The sequence below is a fragment of the Scatophagus argus genome, chromosome 3 (assembly GCF_020382885.2).
Source record: "Scatophagus argus isolate fScaArg1 chromosome 3, fScaArg1.pri, whole genome shotgun sequence".
NCBI classification, from domain to species: domain Eukaryota; kingdom Metazoa; phylum Chordata; class Actinopteri; family Scatophagidae; genus Scatophagus; species Scatophagus argus.
In genome coordinates, this window is record NC_058495.1 from 7,039,594 (window position 1) to 7,065,978 (window position 26,385).

At 38.4% G+C, this 26,385-nt stretch overlaps 1 protein-coding gene and 1 long non-coding RNA gene across 2 annotated transcripts; both read right to left on the bottom strand.

The window, feature by feature from the left end:
- Positions 1-146: 146 nt before the first annotated feature.
- On the bottom strand, positions 147-3,763 carry LOC124056058. The gene is made up of 2 exons (XR_006842947.1): positions 1,254-3,763; positions 147-344 (listed from the first exon to the last, which is right to left on the bottom strand). It is a non-coding gene; the product is annotated as an uncharacterized LOC124056058 (long non-coding RNA).
- A 2,727-nt stretch (positions 3,764-6,490) lies between these two features.
- LOC124056059 (vesicle-associated membrane protein-associated protein B/C-like) lies at positions 6,491-25,433 on the bottom strand. The gene is made up of 6 exons (XM_046383143.1): positions 25,167-25,433; positions 19,074-19,226; positions 13,771-13,874; positions 12,417-12,497; positions 10,388-10,567; positions 6,491-9,228 (listed from the first exon to the last, which is right to left on the bottom strand). Exons 1-6 carry the CDS (start codon positions 25,222-25,224, stop codon positions 9,073-9,075), a joined length of 732 nt encoding a protein of 243 aa, XP_046239099.1. The 5' UTR covers positions 25,225-25,433; the 3' UTR covers positions 6,491-9,072.
- Positions 25,434-26,385: the final 952 nt, after the last annotated feature.

Sequence of the window (26,385 nt, forward strand, 5' to 3'; positions counted from 1 at the left end):
GCCCATGTTATTTCAGTGTATCCTGGACAGGATGTGAAAGTCTGTACCAAATTTTACGGCAATCGGTCCAATAGTTGCTGAACTATCCTAGTCTGGACCAAAGTGGTGGACTGACCAAATAACACAAGTAAAAGTGAAAGCTTACGTGTGGTGTATCCCAAGCTGCTGTTTTATTTTAGGATTCAAACGAAAAACTGGGACTGTAGCATCAGCTGGAATTCGTCCTCTCTCTGGTGCTCATACTGTGGTCTGATTCAAAGCCCAGATAGTGGCTGAGCATACTGCTGTTTGATTAATAACTGTCATATGGCTCACACATTACACAAGACATTCCAGTCCAACCACTGAAAACACACAAAAGAATATCAGATTGGATGCACAGTGTTTCGAATGCACAGCCGTCAGACAATGAAATACATACATACATATGTGTGTATTGATCTATAGATAGATAGATAGATAAAATTTCAGATTTACAGTGTTACAGACAGAAGCAAGTGAAACTTCACGCTCCATAAAGAGAGATGTCCCCCATTTGTAAAATCCTGACACCTGCTTACAGTATGACTACATTTATCTTAGTACCAAAACTATCAGCAGTGTCACAACTTTCACAAAATGTTTTGGATTAAGATTCAAATAATCTGTAGATTTCAACCAGACCAGTGAGGAATTAAAGAAAATCCTAATGTTTTTCCCCACTATTTATCCAGGCACACTGTACACATACACGTACATTCTCTTTATAAAACTACTAACTAACACGTTTTGAATGGTAAACTCTCAATAAATAGCAATTAAGGATGATTTTTTCATGAACTTTAATTGTATTTATTGCTAGTAGATAGATAATATATCGTCACCTAATAAGTATTATCACCTTATGGCACTGAGTTTCTAACTTTCTAGTTAACCCATCCAGTAGCTGTGGAGCCAGATTAGCCAATATTCATTCTCCTATTAGCTCTGGTTTTTTAGCTATATGCTAATTGGTAATGGCTGGAGATATTGTACAAAAACATAGCAAAACAGTGAAGCTTTAAACCCTAGTGTGATGATGATCTGAAGCTCCACAGATCTAGGTGATAGTTTATGTGTTAATATAAAAAATATCGATGAGCTGCAGAAATTTTACTTTCTCAGAAAAGTAAAAAACATATAAATATTGCCAGTTGAGTCTCTGGCATTCAAATTGTGGGGACAGAAAAAGAAAGAGGTAAAGAAAGAGGTAGTCCTTTCCAGAGGCTACATACTGTTCCTATTAACTCCTGCGAGAACGGTGATGGCAGCTGCAGGCCCCATGAGGTCATCGTTCAGGCTTGGATGGAGAATGTAGGTCTGTACCCCCCACCCCCACCCGCAGCCTAACACACAAAAAACAGGGATTGAGACAAAGACTGAGAGTGAATTTATGAGTGGCATATATCTGTGTGCAGAATCTGTTGTTAAATGGACCTTTATATATCCCTGTTCGCAGCCAGTGGACGCACATGGATCCACCAAAGTCACTGTGTGCTGGAGATAGCTGGGTGGTAATGATGACTGAGAGCAGGGCCAGGGCAGCACAGTTTTTCAAATGTCGGTTTGTGGTTTCTGTTGTGGGCCATAAAGCAGAGAGACTGTCTAGGCAGAATGACTACAGGGCTAAACTGTTAGCAATCAGGCTTATTGAATGTGTCCACTGAGCAACTAAAACAAAAAAGAAACAAAGATCAAACCGATCATTTAGTCAAGTAAAAAGAAGCATGATTGCATTCTGGATGTATTTGTGTATGTTTACACCAGGTTAATCATCTGTCCATCTATTTTGAGTCATAAAATCATGTGGCTCTCTTGTCAGAGAGAACAAACAACCAACCAAGTCAAGTTCATCAGTCTTGGAGCTCAATTAAGAGAACAGTTTAACATTCTGGAAAATACACTTATTTGCTCTTTTGCAAATAAAATATCAATCCAAATATTAATCTGTTTGAGAAACATCTGTTTATTGTTAAATAGCACCTAACCTTCATTTTGTGTTCGAGTGAAATAACTCTAACACAACCCTGGATCTTGGGAATATGGGACCCCGGCAACATAGAAACAGAAGAACCACCCTGCCTGTGTCAAGGTATCAAAATCTGCTTAACAGTAGGCCTCTAAAGCCCACTGATTAATATGCTATATGTTATTTGATTACTGAGTCCAAACTGTCATACGCTTATGCATGGCTCTGCTACCCTTGATTGCTTTCTGCTAGAGACCTGAGAAGGGTTACTATAAAAAAAAAAGACTTATACCACTCTTATTTGTCTGCTAAATGTCAAGCTACAACCAGCAGCTGGTTAGCTTAGTATAAAGAAAAGAAAAACAGCGGGCCTTCCTGAAGAACAAAACCACCTACCAGAATCTTTAAAGATCACAAATGAACATGTCACATCAACTGTCTTCTTGCTGTTAATTTACATTCAACAGACAGATGTTACCATGATATCAATCTTCCCATCCATCTTAGAAAGCAAACAAGTGTATTTCCCAACTATTCCTTTAAGAAAAAAGAAAATCCTACTACATCTGCATCATATATTAATTTACTGAACAGGCAGCTGAAATCCTCCAAACTAGAAGTTATATATAAAATTAGTCCAGCAACAAATTTAATGATGAGACTTTTTTAAGTATGAGAAGAATAGCAAAAATGGCGAAACTGTCCACACTGTCCAGTGAGATACATGTTTTAATATGAATGTTTTGAGTTAGATGTTTGACTTTTCGTAGCCTTCTCTGAACTGGGACCATAAAAGGCCTAACATCTTTAGGAAGAATGTTCCTATAGACCGTAAAAAAAAGAAAGAAAACAAAACAAAACAAGCCCTCAGGAGTTTCCTTTCAGCTAAACCAAGTTTCCAAACCACAAACAGTTTGGTGGTTTAGTCTGACAAATGTTCTGGTAAAAGAAAGACACAGTGCTGCTTTTGGACAGAGATTCAATAGAAAATACAGCAGAGGTCCCATCTCCTGCTTTCCTATTAAAACACACACACACACACACACGCCACTGAGATGACATCACTGCAGTAGTACAGTAACTTCCAACCTCTCTCGCTCATTCAAATTTCAGGCTCTGTTAAGAAAATCCCATTATTTCTGTAAGAATATGAGCTGCAGCTGCCCTATAAAAGATAACATCAGGCATAAGTTGGCGGGCTCAGATGAAAAGATGACTTTCAGTTGAAAAATGTGTCCTCTTGGCCCTGGGACAAATGAACAAAGTGCTGTGTTTTACCCACAGAGCTGCAGTGTGGGGCAGCGACTGCACTTTCTTGCTTGATCTCATGCCAAACAAAAATTGGGCTCCTTTTTGTCATGACTTCATGCTCATACACTTAACCAACTACTGAACATATTCAGCCTGTCCAACACCACATTCCAGCACGTAATTTCTGTTTTCCTAAAACGAACTCTATTGGGACACCAGTGGTTGAAGAAGTATTCACATATTTCACTTCTATTAATGCAACGATAAAAGCCCTCAAAACTTTCAAAATCCTATTAATGTAAAAGTCTAAAAGTATAAGTAAAAGTACTTATTTTGCAGGGCCCTGTGATACATTATCATATATTAAGGTCAATATTCACTGACTGATATGTGATGTTACATGAAAAAAAAAATCATATACTCTATTTTCAGTCTTACTCTGTAAAGTAACCAGTGAATAACTACAGCTATCATACAAACATAGTGCAATGGAAGTATAATGTAGCATAAAATGAAAATACTTAAATACTTTACAGTTTACAGTTTGATGGTTGATGGTTTTCCAGTGGTTCCCAGACTGAGGGTTGAACCTTTCTAAAACAAATCTGAGGGGTTGTGAGATGATTAATGGAGCAGGAAAGAAGAAAAGTTCTTCTACACAAATTTGTTTTCCTTCTTTTGACCTTTCTCTAATCTTTGCTTCATTGTGAAATATAGAATAATTTTACCTCTGTGAACAGTCATTTAAACGAGACCATCTGGGAAGTCTGCGGAACTGCTAACAATTCAAAGACATCTGAAAACTGACAAGGGGCCTCAACTAGACTAAGGGTCAAAACCAAAAACATTGGGAATTACTGGTTTAATAATTATGTATGTACATTTTGTCATGTGTTTTCTGTGTAAACTCTTAATCTGAAAAGTAACCATCAATTATAGCTGTCAAATAAATGTTGTGAAGTAAAGGTACAATATGTCCCACTGGAATGTGATGGAGTGGAAGTATAATTTCACAAGATGGAAATAGTACCTAAATATAGTACTAGAGTAGATATACTACTTTACTCTCTTTTGCTTCACATAACAGATGGACAGTAACGCTCATCTTTCAGTGTGAGACAATCCATTTAACATGGTTGTTGCCTTTGGGACTTGTTTTGACGCAGGCATTCCCTTAAGAGTTATATGTCAGTTCTGGTGGCTTGTTAAATCAGGTCATGTTTCTGTTCTAGGGTTAAGATCACACAAATGATTGAAAAGGTTTTTTCTGGAGAGACCTGCCACAGGCCGATCCTTCCAGACTGCTTCACTCGCTGCCAGTTGTCCTGCCTCCAACCCTTCTGGCAGGCTGCAAATCCTTTTCAAACAGTTATGGCCCCAGAGCTCTTACAAGGACCTCTTGTAAGGAGAAAATTTGCATGAAATTTGGTTTATTTGCATGCCAAACAAAGATGCCATGCAGAGTATTTTGTTTCAGCTATGAGAGGGAAAATAAATTAACGGTATATATAAACATGCCAAATATATAAAAACTGTCGATGAAGCAGGAGATGGATCATTCTCTCTGTGTATTTTAACAACTGTGTGATGTTGCCAAAAGTAACTATGGCACACAATTAACACCAAGAATAGAAGTATGTCAGACTGATGCATGAATAAATGTTTTACAACACTAAAACACAGTCAGCCAACAGGTTTATTGTGCAGACCTCAGTGAAGACCAGATTCACTGAAACAGGGCAGGAATCAGACAGGATGGTCAACCATCAATAAATCTGAGATCAGAATCTGAAATGGTTTTCCTGTGGTTAACCACACGTCGCGGAGGAGATGCTATCAGGTCACTGGTGCCTTGTGTATTGGGGATATTATATTATATTATATCTCTTCAAAACAGTTTTATAGCACATTTTGCTTTGACCACTGCATTGTTTTTCCTATGATTGCTAAAACATACATTTTGTGCATTCTCACCTTGGACAACGTTCGCTAATGAACAAGTTTTTCCTAACCCTAACTGTGGGGCCCCTTTTCAACAACTCACTACATACTGATCATTTTTTAGCTTGATTTTTCCAACTTTTTTTGACATACTGGTAGTTCAAAAAACTTGAGTCAGCTACAGAAAATAACACAAAACTTTTGTTTAAATATCATGTATTTCCCCGTTGCCATCTGCCCTAGACCTTTTTTTTTAATCTATCTGGATTTCTGTTTTGTAAGTGTGTGATTCTTGATAACAGAAAGGAAAGGAAGCCGGTCTCCTTTTAAGGTCTAACTGACCACCAACATTTTTTTGTGTATGTGAATTTCTTTTTGGCAAACAAACAGGACATGAATTTGCTCGTAAAAAGACATATAAAATATGGAATGTATCCTTTGCCACATGTGGCAAAGGCTGAGGTTACCACTTCATTATTTTCCGACAAAATCTGTTTTGATAAGGTCAGGAGTAAAGCAAAAGTACAAAAGGACTGAACAAAAAGGGGCAACACATGAGTCTGAGGTACAGGTTATAATTTTACCTTACTCTCAAGGCAAAAAAAGTCTATTGTGACCTCTTTGACCTCTTCTTAAGGTGAGCAGCAAACCTCAGGATTTCTTGTCAGTTCAATCCTTTCTGTACTTTATGACATTCCTCCATGAATTATTTCCCTACAGGATGCAGGAACGTAAATTAATATTGGTTTGTTTCCACCAGTGAGTTTGCAGCTGTGTCTTGCTGTGGCCAAGCCAAACAGCTGAGGAGCTACCAGGCTCAGGTGCTCACCGGGGGGTTCCTGATACAAACTCCGCTCTGCTGCCTCCAACCACGAGGTGCAGACAGACAACGTTCTCTGGTTGTTACTGATACAATAACACAAGATGAATCATATGGAGTTTAGTTTACTCAACACCTCAACTTTAGAAGCAGAAATCCAAGGGGTAATTAATTTCTTTGCAGCCATGTATTTTAACACTCTTATCCCACAGCAAATTGTGGCACTGCCAAATAAAGCTAAGTGGTAGCCATTAACAAATCAGCATAGCTCTGGATGTCAGAGGCAGCAGGTCTGGCTGTGATCAGAATAGTGCCTCCTAACAACCAGTATTTTTCTTTTTCTGTTGAGGAGTGTGCTATCCTCGCTTACCCGTGTAATCACTGGCATAAACTGTCATGCTTTTTTTTAAATGTAAACATGTTTTGTGAGATGTACACACATTAATGTGCACCTTGTCGCCTGTGTGCGTAACAGGAAATGACTTCACACAGTTGGGTAGGGGCTTTATTCATTAATTTATTAAGATGCTACATAGTCCAACCGAGGTGGGTTGGTTTTATACACCAGAGAGACTACTTGACTAGGAATATTAATCTTCATTTTGGATAGACTTATTTATTTATTTATATACATACAAAACAGTTTTCCAACTAATTACATTGATCACTGTGATGGTCAGAGACTCCAGAACAGGTCAGTGTGTAGTGTGTTTTACAACTGGTCCTGGACCTGGGTCTATGCATGTTATTATTGTTCTTTGTTTAATCCTGCTTGGAGTACCACACTGGTGGGGTACGCAGGGATTAATTCTTCATATAGACATATAACAGTTTTCTGGTACTTTGAAATATATTCCTTGTGTAAACGGTTCTGATACTCCAACCAGGATTCACTGAACAAGAAGAATTTTATGCAAGTACTTTGTGACCCAGGTCGCATAACCCAAGATGGGACTGTAGCTCAGGTCTACTCTGCCCTCCCTCTAAGCAGCAAGTCATCCTCAACCCAACAACTTTACAGAGATACAGTTGAAACACAAACTCATATTTGTTTTAATCTCTTCTGCACCAGTCAGATCTATCATCTTTCACTCTAGTAACATGAAAAGGTGGTGGTAATTAGTTTTTTTTTTCTTTCAGCTTAGCAAAGAGGAATATACTCCTGCTTACTCATCTAATGTGAATACACTGGGAAAGAAATATGACCGGCTTTATTCATCAAATAGGCAGAATGATGCTCTCCACTGCTGTTTGTGACACACAATTTGTGAGTATGTTTTTTGTTTATTTATTTCTGACAAAAAAAAAACCAAAAAAAAAAACCAAAAAAAACCAACCATTGGCTCTGAAACAGTACAACGTCATCAAGTGGTCCCCTCAAGGCTATAAATTAGGCTCTATGCTTCCCTCCTTTTGCTTGAGAAAAAACTTAACTTTAAGCCGCAGGAAGATCAAAGGAGAGACACTCTTAATCTTAGTGCATTAAAAATGGACACAACTTCAAATGAGGATATTACATTAATAAGCAATATATAAATGCCTGACTAACACCAAAAATTTAACACAGGCCTGCAGTGGAGTGAAAAAAAGGAAAGCAGCAACATCACCAGCAGTGGAGAGCAGGGAGCCTAAAACACTCAGTTGATCTCTCACATACATTTGCCCCAAACAACACAGAAAGTCAGCAAATGTATGGCTTAATAGGAAAATATGAGAAAACAAAAAAGAACAAGAGAAGACCAAGGACCCTTTGTTACGTTACGATGCTGTAACAGGGCCGTGGTGTCATTGATGTTGTCAAGGAGACACATAACCAGTTACTCCTACTTGCACCTTCTACCCATTTGTGGTTTCTCACTTCATGTATGCATGCATATGTATATATATATATATATATATATATATAAGTATATATATATATATATGTTATTGTACTGTATATATACCTCCATCTTGGCCTGAGAATAACTTGCCCAAACAGGTCACAAGGCAAGACTTTCATCGGGAGAGCATTTACAGAAATGATCTAATCCTACAAATCTGGAGCTCATTTCTGGTAGCTGCAAGATCCTTAAATGCTTTAACCCTAAAAACAAAAACAAAAACAAAAACAAAAAAAAAAAAAACTTAAATCATAAAAATGCAACAAAAACACCAAAAGAAAAAAAAGAAAATGTAGTTGTGCAAACCTACAGCCAAATTACATATTATTATCACCATTATAAAAGCAATTAGATTCAGAAGTCCAGATGCAACACCCCGTGTGAACGCATGCAATCAAACACCCCCCTCTGACAACTGGGGATGTGGTAAGCACTGAGTGACTGGAGTAAGGTAGAGATAAAATAAAAAGGACACAAGGAAAGAAAATACCTAGTGTATAGTGTTTCATAGACTTGTCAAAGTTTCTCTACAATCAAAGACAAGACGATTTTACAAAGCCAATGACTGGAGAAGTCAGTTTGATAGCCCTGTGTGTAGCCCCGCCTGGTTGGATCATCTCTCTGGTTAATCCCTTCCTTAAAGGGGGTTTAGCCGGAAGGAACACCTGGATATACTGTACAGTGGGGGGGTTAAGCATACATATACATAGGCTCTGGCCTCTGTCATTTAGAGAGAAAAAAAAACCCAAAAACAACAACAATACCCTTAAATGACATTCACACAACTGCGAACTGACTCAATCGCACCAACACTACCTCGCCAGTGTTAGAAAATCCATTAGTCTGAATCATTAGCATTAAATCATGTTTCCATTACCCCCCCACCACAGGACCAGTCATCTGTATACATAAAACTTTGGGAAGAGGGCCAGAATGATTATGTGACGATTACATAGAATCAAGACCTGTAACAGTAGATTTGTTCATAAGATGATGAATCCTTTTTTCTTCTTTTTTTCATCCAACATTACTTCAGATTTTTTTTTTTTTTTTACATAAATGAGACTGAATCAAAACTAGTACCACCCCCCCACCCAGCGGATATGGCATTTCTGATCCAAAATCCCAGATCTTGTGTTTGTTTTCATCCCCCTGAAAGCATGCTGCGGCTGACCAAACTTCGCTGCCATCTACAAGACCAACTTGCCCACAATGACGCCCACCACAAAGAAGAGCACGATGAGGGCCACCGTGCGGGCACTCAGCCCCTCCTCTTTCTTTATGCCAACCGAGGAGTGCTGAGATGACATCATGTTACTCTTCCTCATCCGCAGGCCATCATCCTCCTGAGATGGGGGGGGACAAAACAGGTAAAAAAAGGTGTGAGGAGGATGTATGTGGGAAGAGGAAGTGGTGGCAGAGTAAAAAGAGAAAGCCAGTTCGTCAATCAGTCAATAAGATAAGACAAGCTCAAAGAAATAGAATCTGCTTAAATTTTCATCTGACCCAATCCCCGTAGGACTGAAGAAGGCGCCAGGCTTTAACACACTTCATTTCCCAGCAGCGGGTGGGTGGGGGGGGGACTCTCTGTTAGTTTAATCTCAGCCGCAGGAGCAGCCAACAGTCGTTCTGCCTCTGGCAAGAACTTAAAGGGGAGGTGATGATGTTTGAGGGGAGGACGACTTCACTTAGCCCTCTATGGCATGTGTGTGTGCGCACAACTCAAATGCAACAAAACCTTAACAAAACCCAGTTTGAACCAAAACTTCAATGATCACTGTGATTGACGTCATACTCATCCATTTGCAAAGCTGCCTGATGAGCTTTGAACCATGAGATCTGCCACTCATTATGGATATGAGTGATTGCACTCAAAAACCTCAGTCTTGAGTTGCTGTTTCTGTTCAAATAAAGGAAAGGGTGGAGAACACTTTAACATCATTTGTGTGAATTAAATGTCCACTGAATTTTCTTATCTTGATTGGGTACATCAATCAAGACAAAAAAATATCCAAGACACACTAATGTGACCCTGGATGCTCAGTGATGTCATCGACTGTTTCAGGGGAATTTCTTTGCTCATTTGGTTTGCCTTAAGCCTGAAGATAGATTGGTTGTTTAAATTATGCAAAGGATGAACAATTGTATTGGCATGTCATTAGTTTCGGCTGATAAAAGCTTTAAAGGGACAGTTCACCCAAAATCAAAAATACATTTGCAATACTCTTGCCAATAGTGCTGTTGATCATCTAGATTGTTTAGTTGCAACTTATCCTTTTCTCCAATATAACAGAACTTGAGGGTAGTCTTTGCTTGTGGTGTCAAAAGCAACAAAAAAACTTTCAAAACTTTACCACCTCTGCTAACCATTTTTGGGGGGAAAACTGCACTAAAGGGGTCTATCTGTGAGCTTGAGACTACAGTGATACATAGGTCTTTAAAGTCTTGGAAAACCCATCAAAATGAAAACTAAAAATGAACTGATCTTTCAGTCATCTCACTCACTCTGATTTGTTTGTTTTCTTCCCGTAGCCTTTGAGCCTCCATTTGCAGCCTCTTACACTCTTCCATGATCTTCTTTACCTCCCCATCATCAAGGGTGGAGCTCATTGACTTTGGAGGCAGTGCAGAGGAATCTGACTTCAGCAAGCTAGACGACATCATCTTGTTGGACTCCATGTCATGCTGGAAGTGGTTTACAGGACGACACGTTACAATACAATACATTCTCTGTTGCAGCTACAGTGTCTCCTTGGTGATTCTGACCACTGACTTGGCTGGCACACAGGTGCAATTTTAAGTTTCTGTTTGGAGACTTGCAGACTTTCATTTACAGTATATATGCACGCACACAGGGACAGGAACGCAGAGCCTCTATCTCTGTGTTTGTGGGAGAGTTCACCCAGGGGTGCATTTTATAAGTGGATCAAGCTGGTTTCTATCAGCTTTACCTCAAATGGACTCTGTGGTGCACAGTGCTGACTGGGAACCATGTGTCTACATTGCGCAGCTCATAATGAAATGAAAACAACTACTATGGGTCCCTTTCCCTCCTTGTGTTCATAAAGCCAGTATTCTCAGCTCATATAATGACAAGGTAATGTCTCTACAGCTGTCTGGAGTCTATAGAGAAGCACAACAATAATAAACTGCATGTGAGAATGAACAAAGTGGCCCTCTGAAGGGCACCTTATGCCTTATGCAGAAGTTGGGGTGAAGGAAAGGAACGAAGAAGTAGATTAATCTTAAGAATGTAGAAGCTGCACATTTTTATAATGCAGAAATCAAAATAACAATTTCAGGTGAGGGTAATGAAGTGATTAAAGTACTGATAGGTGCATATAAACAAGCCCCATCAAAAATAGTATCCAAATGGTAGAAGAGTTTACAAAAATGTAATGAAAGGAATACCCTCTGTGTGAAAATGAAATGGGAAACAGAGTTGAATATTAATCTGTCAGAGGGAGGGTGGCACTCCATCTGTAATACCCAGCAGACATCCACCAGTTCTAAAAGGTGGAGAGAATTTGGATAGAAGAACATAATCTGTTTTTTCATCACCCACTTAAAACTAAACAATTGGGTGAATAACTGCAACTTTGGAGACTTTGTGGAATGATGGATGCCAATCACTCTTATATGTTTTGGTCATGTATTAAATCACAAACATTTTGGGACAGAATCATGGAGATCTTTGAGGGTCTCAAAGATTGTTTATCTGGGATGGATCCCTGAGAATATTATTCAAAAACAAGACATTTACCTCTTCAAAATCTTCATATTGGCATGTAAAAATACCATCACAAGAAAGTGAATGGAATGCAACACTCCAAATCCAGAACAGTGGATGGACAATATAGAGCACCTGTACTTTATGGAAAAACTGACTTATCACCTAAGGACTACAGCAAAGACACATGTACAATGCTGGGGTAAATGGACAGATTATAAAAGAAAAGAGGTGCTTGATTTGAGGGAAAGGTACACATAGTAATATTTACTTAACCAAAATGTAAATTAATATGTTCATTAATAAATAAAAAAATATGAAAAGTGCAAAGGGAAGACACTAAGAGAGAGAAATTGGGACGGTATTAGAACACAAAAAGAAGAGTTGAGAAAGAAGAAGACTGAGATAGTACAGATGAAATAAGGGACGGCAGACGGAGAAGGAGGTAGGGAGAACAATAAACATAATTTATAAGTAATGTATTCTCTTCTGGATACAAATATTAACAAGAAAAGGTACTGGACAGAAAGAAACAACAAAAGGCATAAATCTGTTATATTTTGTGGAAGGCAGCAGTGTACTAGATAATGAATGATACACCAACAATTAAAATATACAAAAATATATCGTAGCACCGTACTGGGGTGTGTGGTGTTGAAAATAATGAGAGGAAGCACTAAGACATATTAATCCCTGTAGTTTATTTGATGGCAAATGTAGTGTATGTAGTGGCGACAAGAACTGTTAGGAGAGAGGAGAGAGGAACGAGAGAGAGAGAGAAGTGGAACAATGCCGTGTGCTTACCGTTTTCTCGTTCTCCACTGGCATCTCAAAGACACACCTCAGCTTTGAGTCCATTAGCTCTTCTGGTTTAGCTTCCTTCCACTGGAGTAACCAAAAATAAAGTGTGTCATTAATAATCAAGGTAAAAGTACCACTTGTAACAGTCTGAAAAAATTCAAAACAGCAGCAACATTTATATGTCAAGATTAAAGAAAAAGGTAAGGTTTAAAGTGTGTCAGAACAAGAGAAACCAAGAGAGTGTAAGGGCGTGTCTGGCTGCTGATAACGGCTCTTCACTGGAGGACAGAAAGCTCAGATAACCCTCGTGCTGACAGAGGGTCTGAGACCACTGAGGAATCACCAGAGATGGGAGATAACAAGTTAACTATGTTTTGTGCTTTAATTAGTGAGATTAGGGTATTTTTTAATTGTTGTCTTTACTCATTTTTGCAAAGTCCTTTGAGTTTTAATTATGCTATGACATAGGAACTGAATTAATAATTTCCCTCACTGTCTGGTGTCAGTAAATACAATATCACATCTATTATTTAATGGCCTTTTTTGAATGAAGGTATTTCTAACTGAACTCCTTGCTTTTCCGCAAGCCTCAGGTGATCCCAATTGGAGTATCAGCAGCCCAAAGTTTAGGAAAAAAAAAATTCTTGCACACTTGCATTCGCATGGTTGGCAGGGTATGAAAATGTTATGAGAGTATGATTCCACCATTTACAAATACTTATTGATGCTGTGGTCTTAGTGAAACTGCATTTAAAACATGTTCATCAACAGCTAGATTGTTATCAGGGTCATCTGCTCAGTCCAATGATCCCTGAAGTGTGAAACAATAATGGAGAGAAATTTACTATCTGGAGGACTGCAGCATATTTCTCTCGTGCTCTCCTTACAACCCCACTTCAGAAATCTGCTTTTGGGTTTAAGTTCTGTTCTAGTCATTGGTTTGCACAATAACCCACCAGGATTCAGGCTCTGCACAGTGTCTCTTCTGTGACCCTTAGTCATTTTGCTTATGTCTGGCTGTATGTGTTTTCATATGAGTATGAGTCACAGCATTGTGCCAAATTCTCAAAAACTTGTTGGCATGTTAATGATGATTTACTGTAAGTATGATAGCCAGTGAACACAAATATGACTTTTAGACCACACATGCTGTTATGACTGAACTGAACTGATTGTGATTTTTTACTGCTGTGTGTCAACACTGCAACACAGCCTCTCATCCAGACTGGGAGTTGCACAGTTTTCGCTGTATGCGTGACTGAGTTATATCTGTGAGCACAGCATTTTTGTTTTTAAGCATATATGGCTGAAAACACGCAGATGGTGAAAGATGTTTTTAGGAAGAAGATACACTCACCACTCCCTCCATGTCAGTCATGTCAGGAGGTGCTAACATGGACTGGACCATGAACTTGTGTTTGCTCTTCTCATTGGGATCATAGTCAAAAGGCTGCAGCATAACTGAAATACAAAAAGACAGCCAGGGTCAGCACAGGAAAGAAAATAAGTAATAAAGATTTCAGAATGTGTTCTCTTGTCTCCTATGAAAAGAAATGTTAAAACAATGCCAGATCTATAGGACTGCTCAGATCACTTAGGGTATTGGTGGTTGTCGCTGGGAACACTTGGCGGCTCACTAGATAACTCTACAGGGTTGTAAGATAATCAATGGAACAGGGAAGGAGAAAATATTATTCTTTTACACAAAGTTGTATTCTTTTTTTTGTGAACAGTTTTCAGAAGAAAATCACTCTTTTGATGCCACTATTCAGAACTAGATATGGAAGTGAAGGCAGGCTGTAATAATATTAATTTTGTCAGAAACTAAGTACTTAATCATGACTGAATAAATAAATATAGAATTAAAAATTTCTACCAGCTGTGTAAGTTTTGAAATATGTTCACGATTGGGACCCCACAACACTATAGTATTTTACTTTGAAAACTAGCTGTCTGAATAAATGTTTAAATGTCCTTTTGTGGGCGGCACGGTGGTACAGTGGTTAGCACTGTCGCCTGATAGGAAGAGGGTTTCAGGTTTGAATTCCAGTCTGGGCCCTTCTATGTGGAGTTTGCATGTTCTCCCTGTGCCTGCGTGGATTTTCTCTGGGTACTCCGGCTTCCTCCCACGATCCCAAAAACATGCCCATTAGGTTAACTGGCTACTCTAAATTGTCCCTAAGTGTGAGTGTGAGAGTGTGTGGTTGTCTATTTTTGTGTGTCAGCCCTGCGATTGACTGGCGACCAGTCCAGGGTGAACCCCGCTTCTTGCCCGTAGTCAGCTGGGATAGGCTCCAGCCTCAACGCGAGCCTGACGGATAAGCGGTATAGAAAATGGATGGATGGATGTCCTTTTCTAAAAAATAAGTAAGCAAATAAATAAATAAATGCAGGTCATTTGAAAAAATGGTTTCTTAAATCCATCATTTGTCCAATTAGGTATATTCAAGTTGCTCAAATTCTACTTGTAATTTTTGAATATTTAAAATTTTGGCCTATTTAGTCATTTCTATCTGAATTTATAATCCATGAAAATACTTTAAATTCAAGTTTTTGAAACTACAAAGTCAAACCACAAGTTTTCAAAATAAAATATTACAAACCTATAAATTCAGTGGTGTTTAATTTTTAAGGCCATTTTCATCTCTAATTTTCTGCTCTGATTTCATTATTGGGCTATAGTTGATAATACACATTTTCCATGATTGGGCTCATATATCATGCATTCCTACTTGTTAGTATCCTTCAAACTGGAGCACACAGACAGGAACACTCTGATTTGTACAATCTGCCACTCCAAATACAAAACCAAAAGGAGCACCAGTGGTTAAGCCGTTACTTGTCTTTGTCAGCAACTCTTCACGTCTCTCCCTTTCTCAACTCTGCGTCCATTCTTCACATTAAAGTGGAATTAGACAGTATCAAATACCCATGTATTTGTACAACAGTAAACTTGGGACTCCACATCTTCAAGGCTCTGGGCTTGCCCCTGTTGCTTGGAAAAAGTGGTGGAGATGATTTATTTCTGAGTTTGCGTTACCATGACGGTGAAACACTGACAGATCTCCAAATACCCCAAGGGGTAATCTTTCTAACAGCTTCCAACCCTGTCTTTTTCTTTCTTAACATTACATATTGCTCTAACAAAAAGCAGGTGTGGAGTTGGAACACTACTTTAACCCGTCACCACATCAGTTCTCTCAGTCAGTGGTGTGTTATTTGATGTCATTCCAATGACTGAGAAAGTATTTTAAAGCTGGAACAGTGATTTACAATGATCACTTTCTTATGTCAGTATTCAAGAGCAGAAGAGATAAAAATGCCTATTGATTTGTGATCTTTTTCTCCTTTGACTTCAGTTTTTCGATGAAGGTGTAATTGAAAGGCATATTTTGACATCAGTGCCAACTATGTCTACAATGCCTGCGTGATTCTTTGGTTTTCACTAAAAACAAATGACCTTTTAATTTCAAAGCCGCTGTAGCTATCAGGATGGTTTTCATATATGGCACATGCCAATTCTCCCTAGAGTGGAAAACCTCAGAGATGTAGTGCACCATTACAGCAATCAGGGCAGTTCAATATTGCAAACCAGAAACAGACGGCATGAACAGATTGAGAACGTCCTGTTTGAGTCAGACCCAATTTGCAAGGCCATCTACCTTAGGTCCAAGGGGACAATACTAGAGAATGGAGGCAGGAAAGCATGCAAGTTCTTTCAGCAACACTGAATAACATAAAAAGGTCCCGAGCCAAAGCCTAAGCGGAAAAAAAAACCCCACAGCCACAGTGTGAGAAAAAGTGATTTAAATCATCTTTGATCTACAGTGTTTGAACACATCTTTACAAAAAGCTATTGCTGCTAATTGCATGATTTAGTATTCTTAGTTCATGCTGGGCAAACATTTATAAAGCTCACAGAGGCTAACTGTAGTCAACATGGTCAAGCAGGATGGTAATCGCCTGCCTGCTTGTTGATGATGAATGAAACCATTAGAGGGGTGAGGGAGGGAGGCAAGACAACTTTCCTTTCCATCACTAATTAATTGTGCCCTGTGAGACAAGATGCTCACATGCTCACTGACTATTTACTTAGGAGTGCTTACAGAGTTAGAATTTCATACTGTAGGGCTACAACTAATGAATGTTTAAAAAAAAAATAAATAAATAAAATAAAAAAATCTGTTGCTTTCCCAACTGATCAAGTAATTGTTTGTTACATAAAATGTCAGGAAACAGTTCAAAAATAAAATAAATAAATCCACAAATGTTTTGTTTTGTCCGAACATCTAAACTAAAAAAAGGCCACTGAATTTGCACAATATAAAAAGTGTCAGTTTCAATAAAAGTATAAAACTTGAGACTAAAGTATCCTGATCTTTTTAATGTGAATTCTCAACTGTATAGCAGGAAACAAAAGTTATGTTTGATAATATAGCAAAAATAAAGAAACAGATGTTCCAAGAAACAAAAGATTATGTCTTAGTTTAAAAGCACGTATTTGACTGAAAAATTTAGAACAAGATACAAGTTGAATTTGCTTCGAGACATGATGTGACACGAAATAAGATACAATATGACACATGATAGCATACAGCACCTTGTTACACCCGTATGCTTTGTCCAGCATTACTCAATACAAAAATCTGGACAAAGACAACACAGTGTGGGAGTGAGGAAAAGAGTGAACTCAACCAAACTTGTTGAAATACAGGCCTGGAGGGAAAAAGCACCAGGATGTAAGAGCTAACTCTCATAAAACTTAAGTATATTCAGGCTTCTCGGGGCAGCAGGATTTCACACTTCTGATTGTGCTCTCCTGGGCCCATCTGATTCAGTATAATTCAAGAGGAAAAGAAATACTGACTAAATACCAAAAACACCTATTTTAGACTTGGAAATAACAGCATTCAATCCACCACACTTCTGCAGAAATCACCTATCAGTTAGAGACTAATTTCTGTCACACAAGTCGAGTTGGTGGGTAGTGAATTTGGCTTTTAAATATTGGTACAGACCATATGTTAGCATATATAGAAATGACTGTCAGGACAAGCTAACAGAACTCACTGAAATAACTGAAACAGAAGCAGAATAAATAGAATTATTTTTTAGTATGCTTTCTGCCTCAGAATGTTAATGTCCTAAGTAAGTCCAACAAACTGTGACATATTTAAAGAAGTACCTCAATATTTGTGTACACAAGGATTTTTGAAACATTCACACCACATATTTTTCCACTGGATGCTGCTACATAACACCAACCAACCTCAGCAACATTCCTGCGGTCATGGTTACATTGAACATATACGGTTACAGCTGGGTTGAGCTTCAAAAGCACTGTGTTTTTCCTCAGTTAAGCCAGCAAATGACACATCTCAAAGATGTATGTATCCTGTGGGAAACTTCTCCCTTTCAACACAATGCACGAGGATATCTACAAAGCCAGCAACAGAAGACAATCTTGACTACAAGAAGTTAGATATCCCATGCAATCTGCTTGCAACATAACAATACATTTTACCTGTATACAACATAAACATAAACATGTGGTGGAGATACTGTGGCTGCATTAAATTTTTATCCTCTTGGACTTTTTAACTGCTTTAAGATAGTATTGTTACCCTTTGGATTCAGCCACAACAGGCCATGTGAATGTGTTTATTAGTCTATATTGTTTACAATCACGTTGGTACACATGGTTTTATTTACCTGTTGCACAGAGCCCTTGATTCTACATGTCATAAGTTGCATATGCCACTCTGAAAATCATACTGAAAAAGAATGGACATGACAACAAACCTGCACAGGGTTTGTAGCACAACCACTGTAAAAAGAGGAAAAAAAAAAAATTCTCAAAACTTTGTATGCTAACAAAGCTGTGCAGAGTAAGGGAGACGTCAGTCAGTGCTAAACACAGCCCCACATACGTCTGAGGAAAGGTCTAATTACCTTTGCGAGATTACCAGAAGGGCCTGGGCCTTTGCTGGGCCTTTCTATCCAGTTAACTACACTGCTCTCTGAATTACCCCTTATATGATCCTAATAAGGGTTAAAAATTATTGCAACTGATGGAGGGGACTGTGCTAATTTGTTCCCAACTGCTGACCACAGGCCCTAGTGACACAGTTTGCAGTTGTTGACACCAAATAGGGGAGGTTGTAAAATGAGTGTGTGGCTGTAAATGGCAGAGGTGGCACAGTGTGGAAACACTAGCCTGTACCCATCTCCTTCAAACTGCACCACTGGGAATAAGACCTGCCAGGAGGGACTGAGGCAAGATGACTGGGGGTAGTAGGAGAGAGAGGTAGTGTATGCATAAATGTAAAAACATAATCAAGATACAAATAAAAACAAAGTTGGTGATAATTAAATAGGTCTCACAAGTCAGTGTTGTAAAAATTAGGGATACAACTAATTTACAATATACAATATCAATCATATAACCTGTAAAAGGACACCTTCAAGTTGAAAATAATAATATATAGAAAAGAGCAGCACAACCCTCATATTTGAGAAGCTGTAATCTGCAAATGTCTGGTATTAATTAGTAAATTAGTAATTATTAAAAAAACCAATCTTGTTGAAATACAGGCCTGAAGGGATTAAAACACTTAAAAGATATAGATTTAAAAGGTAAAATTTTTAATCAATTATTACCCGAGACGTTGATTGAGGTGCCTGCATCGATGATTCCACTGTTTGGCCGCACACAGTATCTGCGCGGCGCCGTCGTCTTCACCTTGAAACACACATTCCTGTCTGTAGGGTTAGAGAGCTTGAGATTTGTGGTGACCACGTCTGAGAATGGACCTGTGAAGCAGGAAAATAAGGTGGGCATGTATTTCAATAGCAAAGACTGTTGAGACAAAGGACAAAAATGGCAAAGACAAAACCTGTGACTGCACAAGTCACATGAAAAGGCAACAATTCACAGGAACACCAATTCAAACTGGACAGAGATCCGTTTTAATTTTGATCTTGGCCAAAAAGAAGTTATGATCTCACTTACCACACACATTTGTCAGTCAAACTATTTGAATGCCAAATGGCTGGAGAAAATGACACATGGTCAAGACTGATTGAGAAAAAACTGCCAAAGACATATAAACTCAAAAAAGCTTGTAATGTATGTGATCTGAATTCTCAGAAAGTGATATAATCTAAGCAAATGAGTATCTCTTAGTGAACTGATAAAATCCATCAAAAGGCAAATCCATCCGCTGCCGATGCAGAAAAAAGCACTAGTTTAAATTAACCAAAAATGACAAACAGCAAAGCTCAATCAGACACAGCTCTTTATTTAAAATGAAAAACAAAAAAAAATCATCTTTACACTGACATATCAAGGAATAAATTAGAGTAAAGGTTTCACACAATTCGAGAGATGTGGTTGCAATTTACGTGGTTGTAATACATGGCTCCATTAAGCTTGAGACACAAACTAATTTTGGGAAATTCGGCCAAATAATTCACATGGACACCTTGTCGCACAGCATAAAGAAGCTGATTTGATGGTGTTTCAGACTATATGCATGTTAAAATAAATGAGATGACTGAAATACCACTGGGTAAACCCTATTAAAAATATGTGACATGTATGTTAACACATTCAAATGTGGTCTATCAAAGCCTGACTGGATGTGACTTTAATTATAACAAATTGAATCTACTGCCTACATTTTGGACCTTCTGCCGCATATTTTCTTTATTTGACCTGACATTTGGATAAACAAAGTTTTACTGCCAATGCAATTAGACAATGTTTTTAATATGTTTGACTGGAAGCTGTCACCAAGATAAATAATTCCAGTCTGTTTCTCACATTATGAACCAAAATCTCACATCTCACTAACACAGCCTGGTGAGAATTAAACTGTAAATCCTGCATGTCAAGAATGAAAAATAAGCCATGTGTTATTTTTCTTTTAACATTACTCTTGAGAACACTGATGTCCTCTTGATTAAGAAAAACAATTCCTCCCTGATTTACCAAAACATTTAACAATAAATTAAGCTTTCAAATTTATAAACTACAAGCTTCTACTACCGCACTGTCTTGATGAAAGTAGCTGATGCAGTTTAGCTTCAGCTAATTACAGCTATAATTGTTGAGGCAGACCACATCTCTCTGAGGCTCTCACACGGCCAGATGCATTAAGCTGCACATGTTTGTCAATAATGGAAAAAAACTTTACAACAAAAATCACAGCAAACTAACACTGTGCCAAATCTAAAAGGTGAGCTAAGGTTAAGTGGGTTACCCATCCAGACAAGATTGCAAGTTTTTTTATTTTAAGGGAAAGTCAAGTCTCTAACTTTTTTAATATTAATTTTAAAAGGGAGAGGTTGTTTCTGTTGATTCTGGCACATGAATACAACATATGTATATTAACTATCAAATACATAAGCTAATTTAATTTGTTCAATTGTTTCTTAAACCTGGCTCTGATTGCTTCCAGTGGGTCTGTCAACCTGACCCTAAAAATCCCTCAGTTCCCTTTAGCTGTACTCTTTCATCACTTTCAAACAACTGCAGATTATCATCACATTACTACTATTAACTGCATGTTCAAGATTCATAAGAAAATAACAGGCTCATGGTGGGAAGCTAACAAATTAGCTAGCCAGCTTGTGAAAAATATCCAAGCAGCTGAACCATCCTGTTTCCATCTGCTACATGGATAATACAGCAGCTCAATCTTTAGTAAATATTCTTGATTGGTTAAATTTTTTAATTACTTTATTTATTTTAATATTTATTTATTTTAGAAGGTAACATGATGCAGGAAAAAGGTGAGCCAGAGGAGAGAATACTATTTTGTGTAAATCTCAGATTATATTTTAGAGGGACTCCAGAGGTTTTTCTGTATCATATATCCAGTCTCAGTATCATCAGCAAAGCTCTGTTAACTTCTTTTAACTTCTGATATTACACTCTCAGTGATGTCAGAGCAAACAGATATATCAGTCACTAGCGACTAGTGAAAAAATATAGAGTAGCAGAAAAAAATGACATATCCAATCTTAATCCCCAACAGAGATTTGACTGGCTTGGTTGTTCCCTCCAACCTTGGAAAAAAAACATAAGATGTGGGCAGAAATTCATAGGTTCAGTGGCACCAGGCAGATTCATAAGTATAGTTACGGCACTCACATTAAACACCCGCCACAAGAGCAAGCAGCCAGTAACACTTTGATTCATCCTAAAATGACGAATGAAGTGACTGAATTTCCACTTTGCTGTAAAGTTTTCTTTTCATTTAAATCGTAATGGCATTAACAGAAGAGTAAAATCTGTTGGATATGAGAACTCTGCATGAGTACAGTCAGGAAAGTGCCAACACATGCAAAGCTAATTTGGCTAATGTACTGACCCTGGAGAAAGCCCGGAATCTAATGAGTCTTCTTTGTTATTATTATCGACGCATTACACATATTGTAGGGGGTGCTTGCTGACTGGTATCCCCAGTTTAATTCCAGCAAATCTCTTACTATGTATTACCTAAGAGCTGCATCACAAACCACAGTGTAACAGGTCATTACTTTATTTCTGTTGTTTCTGGCGACAATTTTTTTTATTGACAGGACATAGCAAAATGAATCTGGATAGGTAACTGGCGACTGTTAGTCACTCCTATGTTTTCCAGTACCTCTAGTGAGAGCAGATCCAATTCATAGTCAAGTGAGGGGCAGTGACGAATGAATGTATGACTTCCCAAACTTGGTGGATACAGTGCCAGCGGCACACACTTTACATCAGTCAGACTTACGGAAACTTTAAAGTTTAATTGTGGAACTTTAGAGTATTGTTAAAAATCAGATAAAACAATCATTACTTCTAAATAATTCTACTAAAGGGTCCAGGTATATTTACAGCCGATGTTTTTTGTATTATGCCGCTGCTATATATCATAAATGGTGACCTGCAAGCTTATCAGTGGATAACTATACTGTGTGGTTTGGGTTTTGAGACATTGATGGTCTGGGGATGTTTTTCACGCTGCTGAGCCACTGAAGATATTCTTAGGAAAAGCAGAACTTGTGACTTCTTTAAAGTGTTGACAGAGAATCCAGTGTTTGTTGACCAACTTCCAGTTATGCAAATATCATTTTAACTTGTGATTTTATGCTACCATTACAAACCCCAAAACTCAGTAAGGTCAAGCTTTTTAATCAAGTGCAGTTTTCTAACAAAACAACAAATTAGGTCACTACAGTAGCTATTATGGTGAGCAAAATCTTTGGTGAGCAGTTGAAAGAGGCACACATACTGTCCATAAAAAAACTGAGCTATTTCAGAATTAGCACATACACCAGATTCAAGATAAAGTTTCAGCTCAGCAAACATCCAGAGCAACTGACACTTCCCTTCCCCTCTGAGCAAAGACAGAGAGGAAATTCAGACCCTCACAAGCTTGGCTTGACTTCTAAAGGCTTTTAATGAAAGGGACTCACGCCACTGACTACTGTACACCTGATCTACTACTTCCTGAGACTTTCTTGGGACAGCATCCAACTCACGAAAACCACAAACTGCAGTTAAAAACTATTACGAAGAGCTGATGTTTGAAGCTGTCATCTTTCAAAGTTAGGTTTTATGAATAGCAGATAAAATGTGAGAAGCTAGGATTTTGTTAATATTACCTTTGACAAAGTCCAGTTCAAGACATTTAAAAGTATTTGGCCCACGTTTGGTCTAACCTGAGGGCTAACAAGGTGCTAGAAACAGACATGCTGTCTTCTTCCTTAAGTTTCACACTGTGTGTCTACATATTACTGGCATGGCATGTGATTTGTGGTATTGTCTACAGTACCAAGAATGCACACAGTTCTTTCTGTCTAGTTAAGACTTGCGCATCAACACACCTGATTAGACATTTCATTGATATAGGCTTATGTCACATATGTCTTCTGATAGGCTGGCATGTGTGGACCACATCAAGACCTCAGTTTTAAATCAGTGCACAAGGTATACTGAACTACAGGTAACCATAGCAACAGTGCATCTGCTTCACGCTAAGTTATCAGTCAAAAGATACAACTGGCAATATTCTATTTTTTTCTTACTGTCAAAAAACGAAAACACCAAAGTCAATCACGAATTGCTCATATTTACCAAGCATGGTTTGTGTTGATAAAGCCTGATATAGCTCATGCCCAAAAGAAATTATGTCAGTCCCATCTAGTCTTGGGGCTGCAAATACTCAAGAGTGCAGTGTGTGTAGAGAAACAGACTCAGCATTTTCAGTATTTGTGATGGGTTTTTTTTGTTTTGTTTTACATGTTCAGTAAGAAATATGAGTTCATGGCTGAAAATAACAGAGAGAACAGGAAAATTGAAAAAGTGAGAGATGGACTAACACATTGTTACTTTTGGGGCTTCTTTGTTCATTATTCCCACATACCAAGGAACCTTATAAAACCACTTATACAATTAATAAGCTTACCCTGTCAGAATCCTCTCAGACAGCTCATTACTGTCTGCAACACACAAGTGGCTCTACAACACGTGTGTTAAATATATGTATAATGTGCCATAACATGGTAATCAAAAGGAAGAGCACAAATAAGGTAATGCCTTAGCTGCACCTTGGAACACTAGATGCTCAGTAATATGTTACTTTAAACTGACTGTTGACACATAAACGGTATAAATTCGTATCCATACTGTGATATATCTAATTAGTTCCCAAAGCTCATCCCACTACAATTAAAATTTTTTGGTTTTAGGGGTATATACTTTTATATGCTTTCGGTGCTTCTGGTCCTTTTATGTAATGCCTGTGGTGTGTCGAAAGCCATAAACCAATGATCATCGGCAATGGTGTATTTAGAAGACCTACAGCTGACATCTCCAAACTCACTACTGATTAGACTTAATAGTGAGGTTTGGGACTTATACTCTAATAATTAACTTAGAGTAAAAGGTTAACTGTAGTTTGAAGCTAACTGTCATCAGAACAATTGAAAAAAAAAATGCATGAAATCATTAAGTGCCTTATTTAGAATAAAAGGTGAAATACTTCAAATTGCGTCAGGATATCTGCAATCTGTTGCAAAACGGATACAATAGTACCATATGTGTTTATGTAACATTATTTTGGCCTAAGGCAACATGACATCTTTCAACCAAATACTGTGCTTCACGAAAATGTTCCTCAGAGATTGATAAGCACGCATAAGGATGGTTGGCATTTTGCTAACCTGTGGCTAAAATGAGCATCAGAGATCGCCCAGTTATTTCGTCCTGGGAGCTGTCAAGTTATTATATGACAGCTGGCTGGCCAACAGAGCGAGACAGCCAATCAGAGAGCGAGCTAGTGTTAGCTAGCTAGACCTGCTAAGGATGTTGCACATCATGTGCAATGAAAGCTTGTGAATTTAAAAAGCAATAAGGCTGTTGCATATGTTATATGATTGCTATTTTTCCGTGGATATAAATTTCGCGTCTTGTGCCTGTAAGCTGCTTTAGAGCCAGCTGCCGCAGCAGAAACGCGTGATGGGGCCTGGCTACCTTAGCCGTCTCAAGCTAATCCAGCTAGCTAACCAACTAGCTAGCTGCGAGCTGTCAGATGACCTGGTGTCCTTTCAAAGCAGTCTTATTCTGTTCATACGAGGGCAATATTGTCAAAATGCATAGTGCAGCTTCTCCCCTGTTTGGTAACCTAAACACTGTCCCGTCCCCCCCCCCAAACCCTGTTGGCAGAGGCAGCTCCCCCCTCCCGTCCAAGCCGGGCCCTCCCCTCTTACCTCGGAATTTCAGTTCGTGCTGGGGCTCCAAGAGCAGAACCTGTTCCGGCCTGGCCATATCCCAACAGCTGGAGCGGGGTTATCGCACTGCAACCAGTTTCTGTCGGTTACCCCCGTGTTAGGATGTAGCTGAATGCTGCAAAGTCAATAGAGTTATTTTATCAATGAATTAGCTGTGGATATCCTGTCCCCCCGGTCACTAGTGCTACTCGAGCTACTAACGGCTGTTGTGATGCAGCAGGAAGGGACTGAGAGACAGCTTGGTGACGTCACTGCCTCTGCATAGCCACCCAGTGGGGAGGGTGACAGGGTGATGGGTGATGCCAGGGTGCAACCAGGGACGGTGGGGCCACCACCTCAGTATTTACGAAACCTCAACCAGTGCTCAAAGCATGCAACATGTTTATCTTCTACTGTTACCTTCACCATTGTTCCTGAATGTGTAATATTCTTGGTGTGGAAAAAGGTTCGGCTCTCATGCCATCTGATCAATAACTAAACGTCAGAATTTTCTTTCAAACTCATTCCTTCATTCAGACAGCTCGAAAATGTTTTAAAACATATGAACATAATTTTGTGTGTGACCTTTTTTGGAATAACTTTTGTGTTTTTATCCAAAGTACTAAAACATAAATGTGGGTACTGACAGCCTAGAACCTCAACAAAGTTGAATTCTTAACATATTCAAATCCTTTAAGGTGATAAATTTCACATTCAGAAATGCAAATTTGCAGGTATACTTCTAAAAAAATACACTGATTCAATTTGTTTTTCTATCAATTCAAAGGCTGTAAAATTATTAAGACATTTTTTGGGTGCATTATGAATTCTTTCACCATGACCATTTGTAATATAGCAGAACAAACACAGGTGTAAGTATGAACAATAATTATGGCTCTGTTCCAATCAGGTGGATCAGTGATCCAATGCATACAACTCAAGTGCCCTGTCTGCGGCTGAAATTATATCAACAACAACACTACCTTGTTTTCATGGATAGAAATCAGCTAAATTGTAAATTCAAGTAACCAGAACTATACCAGTGTGTCATGTACCGTTTAATTCATTTCATAAATCAATTTATTTTTTTTACCAGTGAAGTTTAGCTTTCCTCCTTATGTAATCCCTCATTATAATATTGATATCTCATAATTTACAGACTTATTTTTCAGATTTACCATTGACCAGTTTTTCAAAATGCTTTAGAAGAAAAGGTGTA

What these genes read in the sequence shown, in the direction of transcription:
- LOC124056059 (XM_046383143.1), bottom strand. Translation starts at nt 25,224, where the DNA reads ATGGCCAGGCCGGAACAGGTTCTGCTCTTGGAGCCCCAGCACGAACTG. An exon ending in GCACGAACTGAAATTCCGAG is followed by an intron (nt 19,227 to 25,166) that starts GTAAGAGGGGAG and finishes CCTGCTTCACAG; the next exon opens with GTCCATTCTCAGACGTGGTC. An exon ending in CAGTGGAGAACGAGAAAACG is followed by an intron (nt 10,568 to 12,416) that starts GTAAGCACACGG and finishes AACCACTTCCAG; the next exon opens with CATGACATGGAGTCCAACAA.